Source organism: Salvia hispanica, unplaced genomic scaffold (assembly GCF_023119035.1).
Source record: "Salvia hispanica cultivar TCC Black 2014 unplaced genomic scaffold, UniMelb_Shisp_WGS_1.0 HiC_scaffold_425, whole genome shotgun sequence".
Classification (NCBI taxonomy): Eukaryota; Viridiplantae; Streptophyta; class Magnoliopsida; order Lamiales; family Lamiaceae; genus Salvia; species Salvia hispanica.
The window spans coordinates 143483-150665 of record NW_025952163.1 but is presented as its reverse complement, the minus strand read 5'-3'; the positions used below and the strand labels follow the sequence as shown (position 1 = coordinate 150665).

The 7183-nt window shown below is 33.1% G+C and overlaps 2 protein-coding genes across 2 annotated transcripts; both read right to left on the bottom strand.

The window, feature by feature from the left end:
• Positions 1-1102: 1102 nt before the first annotated feature.
• LOC125199207 (transmembrane emp24 domain-containing protein p24delta9-like) lies at positions 1103-2252 on the bottom strand. The gene is made up of 4 exons (XM_048097307.1): positions 1912-2252; positions 1621-1830; positions 1481-1557; positions 1103-1405 (listed from the first exon to the last, which is right to left on the bottom strand). The coding sequence occupies exons 1-4, from the start codon at positions 2149-2151 to the stop codon at positions 1261-1263; spliced, it is 672 nt and encodes a 223-aa protein (XP_047953264.1). The 5' UTR covers positions 2152-2252; the 3' UTR covers positions 1103-1260.
• A 353-nt stretch (positions 2253-2605) lies between these two features.
• Positions 2606-3390, bottom strand: LOC125199226. The gene has a single exon (XM_048097314.1). It carries the CDS (start codon positions 3280-3282, stop codon positions 2782-2784), a length of 501 nt encoding a protein of 166 aa, XP_047953271.1. The 5' UTR covers positions 3283-3390; the 3' UTR covers positions 2606-2781.
• Positions 3391-7183: the final 3793 nt, after the last annotated feature.

Sequence of the window (7183 nt, the reverse complement as noted above, 5' to 3'; positions counted from 1 at the left end):
AGATCTCAAACCAAGGTTAGTAGGTGGTCTCATGTATGTGGTGAGAATAGAGTAGAATTGCTGCTGATTTCCATTTAGCTCGCAAAGGAGACTGTGCTGACTGTCTGTATAGATTCTGGTCTGTCCCTATATAATGATAAAAAAGCAGTGTTTTTCCGGGAACGTTCTACTTGTCAATAGCAGCGCCAACCATCTAAAAGTGGGAGATTTTGGGTTAAGCAAGCTCATCAGGGTAAAACATTCTCATGATGTTTACAAAATGACTGGCAAGACTGGAAGCTGTGAGTATTAAAGTCTAAAACTGATCAACGCAGTGCATCTGGAGTTGAATCGAGTTTTAATACTGTGTATTGTCTTTTGTCGGATCTCAACAGACCATTACATGGCGCCTGAAGTCTTCAAGCACAGGAAATATGACAAGAGAGTCGATGTTTTTTTCTATCAGGATGATATTAAACTAAAGAAGCTCTACTTCCATAATGGCATATCAACAAACAGGCATGGTCGATATATAAGGTAAAGAGGGTTCCAACCTGTTGCAGATTCTCGAGGGAGACCCTCCGATGCCAAAATATGAACCATATGAAGCAGCCACATATGTAACAGAAGGACACATGCCAATGTTCAGATCAACAAAAGTTATTCCCGAACTAAAGGAGTAAATGTTGTCTGCATACACCTGAAGCAGAAGTAGCCATAGATTCATATATAAAAATTGCAGCAGTCGACATACATATATATGTACTTTGATTGCATTGAAAGGCGTCGTAATCTCTGTTAATCCTACTGGTTAACTGCACAGTGTTGGTCTGCAGACATGAACTAGTGGCCTCCTTTCTTGGAGAATTTGAAGACACTTGAAAAGATAAAGTAGTACCTCCGGATAATCAAAGGCACCTATTCGTTTCGTGATGCGTCATGGATGTTGCTGAACAAGGTAATGTTTTAGAGAGAATTTGGCAGAAGTAATTTCATTGTGATATCTCCCATTGTCATGCAATTGTGTTATGTTTAAATAAGGGTTGGTGTGTTTGTGAGTGCTCAGTGAATTTATTTTGCCGTTCATTAACTTTCCCGAGTGCGATGCAGTGCCATCGGAAACTGAGATCTGGACTCCCACAAATGTAAAAAAAATAATGTATGATACTAGTAGAAGATTTTGAAACTGTGTTTCTCTAAGCTAGCTTCTTTCTATCCAAAGAAGAATGATGTTGCAAGTTGAAACTAAAAAACATCCCTGTCCCAATACCAAGAATGAGTTCAAATAAGCTTCTTCTTTTGAAAGAATGACTTGAGGTGCCAGAGCTGCAGGCCCGAGACAGATAACGAAACAAGAAGCGACAGAAAACTGAGCCACGCCATTTTGGAGTTGGTCGATATATTTAGCAGTTGCATTTCTTTTTCCCTGTAGAACAAATAGGCTACTCTATTCAATATATGTTGTTGGAGAGCATAGTTTGGTTGTAGAACTGAATTATACCTTTCGCGCAGATAATATATCTCGTCTTGAATGAACTGGACTGTATCGTACATAGTCTTCAACTCAAGTTCCATTGCCTAGAGATGAAAATACATCAAGTACAGAGAGTAAGAGGTAAGCGAGAGAGTGAGAGCTCTTACAAGAAGGGAACCTTTCTTGGCAACACGGCTCCAGTCGCTGGCAGCGACACCAGACTTCCAATCGAAGTCTACAGTCATAAAACTGGAGGGTTTGGTCTCAGCAGCGTAGAAGCAAGCCATGTAATCACCGTCATCCGCTGCCTGAAACGCAAAATGGCCCCATGCGATATTTTCTGCGTAGTGGTAGTTGTTCCCGTACGCTGAGGTAACCTATATTCATACATATATAACAGTAACATAGATTTGTTTATGCAGAAATGAATCATAGTCCTAGGTTGAATGATACCGTACCCGTATAGTGATTTTATGGGCATCCGGCAAAGGCATTCCCTCGTTGTTGTTGACGACTTGATATTTTCCGACTGTCATTGAATTGATCCTGATATCCTCGGCTATGCATTTGGAGTGCCCCGTCTCCAGATCGAATCGGATCGACTCCACCCGCCTCAGTATCAACATAATCGCAGCCAAAACCAGCATAACATTTCCTCCTCTTTCCATCCTCATATCCACTCTTCTGATCCACATCATATTCCAGATCTCTAAATATTCATTTCTTCATTTTTTTACCTGGACTTCATCAATGCCTGCCACCTCTCACTTTTATTTTATTTTCAATAACTCAAGAAACTCAATAATCAAACTTCAAATCAAAAATTGAGACATCAATTATGTCACATACTTATTGATATCAAATTAAATTGTACTACTCACAAGTATTAGCTAGTTTTATATACGAACTTGATTCGCAATTTCGGGATCGAGTTTGGTTGCTCAAAACGGCATTTTTCAAGAACAGGTACCTGATTGAACAATTTTAGTTGAAATTTTTTTATTTATGTGACATTAACCATGGCTATGTCAATCAAAATGTGCAAGAATTTGGGTAAATTTTTTCTGATCAAATCTTATCCAAGATACACATTTCTAAAGCACATGATTCTTGATTAAAACACAAATCACTAATAAATAAAATCATTTTGCAGAAGCTAAAAAAGCCAAAATAGGCAGTTCATTGAACAACAAAACATCACAAAGATTAAGAAATTGATGTTAAAATCAACAGTTTGGCAGCCAAATATCCAGTGCTGTTTATTCTAGATAGAACAATTTCCTATCACGAAACACTAAAAATCGAAATTAATCGTATCAGAGTCAAAATCAAGGCGATTCCTTCTTCTCAGCATCATCCGATTTCTCTTCCTCCTCAAGCTGCTTCATCACCGCCTCCTCCGCATCGAGCAGCGGCGCATAGTAATCGGAATGCGCCTCCATACACTTCCTCAACGCCGAAGTCGCCTGAACGCATTTCTCCACAATATCCTCTTTGTTCTTCTCCCCTTCCTCCACGCACTTCTCCCAATCCGTGAAAGTCTCTCTGCACCCGCCCGCTTTCATGAACAAGCAGAATCCGCACTCGCCTTCTTCTTCCTCCTCCTCTCCTCCTTCATCGCCGCCGATCCCTTCAATGGTCGAATCGTCCGACAATTTCTCAATTGGGGAATTTTCCTCTGGTTTCGGTGGATCAGGGGATTCTCGAATTAGGGCTTCGGGATCGGATTCGAGTTTGGGTAGATCAGTTTGGGGTGAATTTGAAGGAGACGTCGGGTGGGTGGATGCGGTGGAGATGGAGCTAGGGTTTGCTTGTGAAAGGGCTGCCATGGCTGCCGATCTAAAACCCCTCTCTCCTTAAACCCCGCTTTCTATCTCTCTCTCAAATAAGAAGAGTTAAATTATTCAAGACCTAGACCACAATCAATTTAGAATAATATTAATAATATCACCATTTTGCATTCCAAATTCTTCTCCTAAAAAGATACTACTACTAGTATGCTCTTTTGTCAATCATTGAATATGGATCAGAGGAATAAAATTCAAATTTCTATTCTTGCAATTTATCCAAGTGAAATATCCGTCACTTTCAATAAATATAAAACATTTAGATTTCGTCGTTAGATTTTATATAATTTTATTTTGTGAATCATAAAGATGAAGTAAAATAAATAGAAAGGAAGTATTATGTTTTGTTCATACATACTTGAGGTAATAATAGAATGAGGAAGCCAAATTAAAATTAGAGATTAATTGTGTTGGTTTTTTTAAAATGCCTTTAACGCATGTAGAATATTAGTATTCGTCTCAGTCGAATATAGAACGAGAATATCATTTTTCGAGACTTTCTACTTCCTCCAAAGAAGAGAAAGATGCATGTAGGTTTGCGTCTAGGTTTTGTCAAAATCAATGCTAACCTTTAGCATGTTATGCTTAATGCTGATTTATTTAGTTTATTATTGTTATTAACTAGTGTTAACACCCATGCTATGCATGGGACAAAAGAGTTTAAAAAAATAAATACAGAATAAAATGAAAAAATAAAAAAATATGTGTAAATAAAGACCAAAAAGTAAAATAAGGTAATTTGAAAATCCTACATACAATATCTGGACGAAAGTAAACTATTTGAACGAAAAAAAAGAACAAAAAAAGGCAAACTATTTGAACGAATAAATAGTTCACCAGATTCGATTAACAAAACATAGTATTCATGAATGCAAACAAAAACATAAGAAAAACAATAAAAAATCAGTAATTCATAAGTTTTGAAATTGCAACCTAATTATTTATAACTAAAAACATGTTTTTTTTAATTAAGTAGACATGATAAAACAAATAAAAAAATCACAATTAATAAATTCATTTTATCAAAATTAAATTCAATAGTACATGATAAAATATTAAAAATTATAAAAAAGAAACAGAACTCAAAATCATAAAAAAAAAATATCTTATCTTAGTAGTAGAATAATTCAAAATCAACTCAATTATAACCACGTGTACTTCTAGTAACTTAAATATAAAGATAAATATATTTATAAATTATATATCTTGAATATAAATATATATTTATAAGTAATTTCAACATATTTAATTAAATTAATATATTTACATATAAAATTGTATATTATTATATACAACAACAATTAATATTATGCAATATTATTCTTTGTTTGATAATGATAATAATTTTAGATGTTTTGTTAGTAGAGAGACAATTATCTTTCATTAAATTCCATGTTATCAATATCATTTAATTTTTTTTTTATTTTCTATTAATAGTAAGAAATAAACATTTAAATATATGAATAGATTAGATCGTAGAAATTCAAAATTTCCTTGAGAAGCCAAGAAAAAAAAAATTGGATCATCCAATAACCACATCTTAATTGACTATTTATTTCTTTATGTTTAATTTCAGACCATGGAATAACTTGATATGCATGACCAAAGATTAAATGCAATTTTTGTATACGAAAAAAATAAATTTCTTATTTCCACCATATATACATATAAAAAGTAAATTATCACTTAAAATAAGTGATAACAGTTCATCACTTAAAATTTATAGTACACTTTATAGTATAAGAAGTCATACAAACTTTATAAATTAGATTTAATTTTAAATATTATAATTTCATCTAATTTCGTAATTTATTTTATAAACTTTATAGTATTTTTTAATTAATTGAAAACTAATTAAAATATATCATGAAATTATATACTACTATTTAAAATACATTAAAATTTTCAATTAAGTAAATATAGGATGAGACAAAGAATTATTATATATTTGTGTTCTCATTTAGCTTGATTATTAATATGGAAATAAGTATTAAAATAAAGGATTTCGATTTTCCACATCATTATATATATATATATTCATTCAATATTTTAAGAGTATTAAAAAACATATAAGTAAGATTCTTAAAAAATATTATATAATCTAATAAATTAAATCAGAGTTAATTCAATACTAATTATATAAAAATTTAATTAGTTAATGAAAAAGGATTTAATTTTTAAAATATATATTTACAGAGCCCAATATATAAAAAAATTTAACATACAAAATAATAAAACCCAACATCCAAAACTAAAATTCTATTTAAATAAAAATTTACAATTACAAATGATTTAAATCTAAAATCCTCCATTAGATCCAATCATCCAAGCCACTAAACCCACACCTAAAAAGGCTCAAATAATATGTACATAAATTAATAATTAATAGTCCTACAAATCCCACATGTTCCGCCTCCATCTCTCTTTCTCCTCTCTGTTCGTCCCTTTCTCGGGTTATTTCTTTTTTAGTTCTGGGCTAAAACTTAAGTTCCACAAGTCTTTGGAGGGCTATCTTTTTTCTTAGAAAACTCCTTTTAACTTAGCATATACTAGATAATATAAAACACCTTTTAACTTAGTATATAGTTCAAAATAATTTGGTATTAGGGATGTCAATTCAACCCGAAATTCGTGGGTTGGTCCGAACAACCCGGTAATATGAGCGGGTTAGGGCTGTAATTTTATTACCCGAATACAAAACGGGCTAAACGGGTTGGCCCGAACGGATTGCGGGTCGGCCTGATGGGTTGTGAATTTTAATTATAAAATATTAAGTTTTAGGATTTTTTTTATTTTTAAATCCCCAATCTTCATTATACACAATCATTAGTCTTATTCAATCTTCATTCTATACTTTTCCACTCAATCCCACAATATCAGCTTTCAAGTTCCATCTCAACTCATTATTGGACCGTCTCATCATCTGCCACTAGTGTCTTACCACCACCAAAGCCAATCAAGACAAAATTAAGAACTAACCCATCAAAATCTTAATATATTTATCAAACTCTTATTTTATTTTCCAATAAATAAAACAGATTATTTTTGTCATAATGTTGTTATGTTTTACATTTAATGGATGTTAATGCATGTTTAAATGTATAAGTTAACTTAACAAAGTCTAAGTCTTTTGTTTTAGTAGACCGGTTGTGGGCGTCGTCCACTTTAAGGTAATACGGTCAGTTCTAAACAAAGAAAAAGATGAATTTCACAACCTAGATGGAATTTGACTACCCATCGAGAAAGGTTGCAATGTCAGTCCGCATATTTCTAAGCCTTACTGAAATAAGATGACATTGGTGTGGTATAGCACTGAACGGATCTAACAGCAAGACTTGCCTTAGGCTATCTACTGAAAGGCGAGGTCTTGATAAATATTTATTTCTTAATCAATGTAGGTTAGCATTGAGCATACGGTATTGATTATGCATTACTTTGACTTATCAAATGGTGCGGGTTTTTCGTAACCCAATGATCCTGATATATTGGGTAGTGGTGATCAATATCTAGCGGTGCTAGGATTGCTATTATATTGAATCGTGCACGAGCTGAGTCTCGTTTGATAATGTCCTCAAGAGGAGCGCGAAACGAGGTTTTATTATTCGGAACCTAGCTAGTTGGAGTGTGATTACTCTATGAATAATAAATAAGTGTTTCATGCTAAGTCCACTCTTGGAATTAATAAGAAGTTAATTAATTAAGTCAATAGCAGACATTAATTAATTAATGGACATTTTAATCTTAAGCACGGGAAATGAAAGTTAAACGGAAACCCGGATTACTTATAATTTCGGATTTGGATGGGGAGAGTTCAATATTACTTCTGTAGTGGCTGCTCGTAATATTCCAATTATAACTTATATTAAATTGTGGGTTCAATTTA

Coding starts and splice junctions, on each gene's coding strand:
- LOC125199207 (XM_048097307.1), bottom strand. CDS start 2,151: ATGATGTGGATCAGAAGAGTGGATATGAGGATGGAAAGAGGAGGAAAT. Junction 1,831..1,911: donor CCCATAAAATCACTATACGG/GTACGGTATCAT, acceptor GTATGAATATAG/GTTACCTCAGCGTACGGGAA. Junction 1,406..1,480: donor ATATATTATCTGCGCGAAAG/GTATAATTCAGT, acceptor TTTGTTCTACAG/GGAAAAAGAAATGCAACTGC.
- LOC125199226 (XM_048097314.1), bottom strand. CDS start 3,282: ATGGCAGCCCTTTCACAAGCAAACCCTAGCTCCATCTCCACCGCATCC.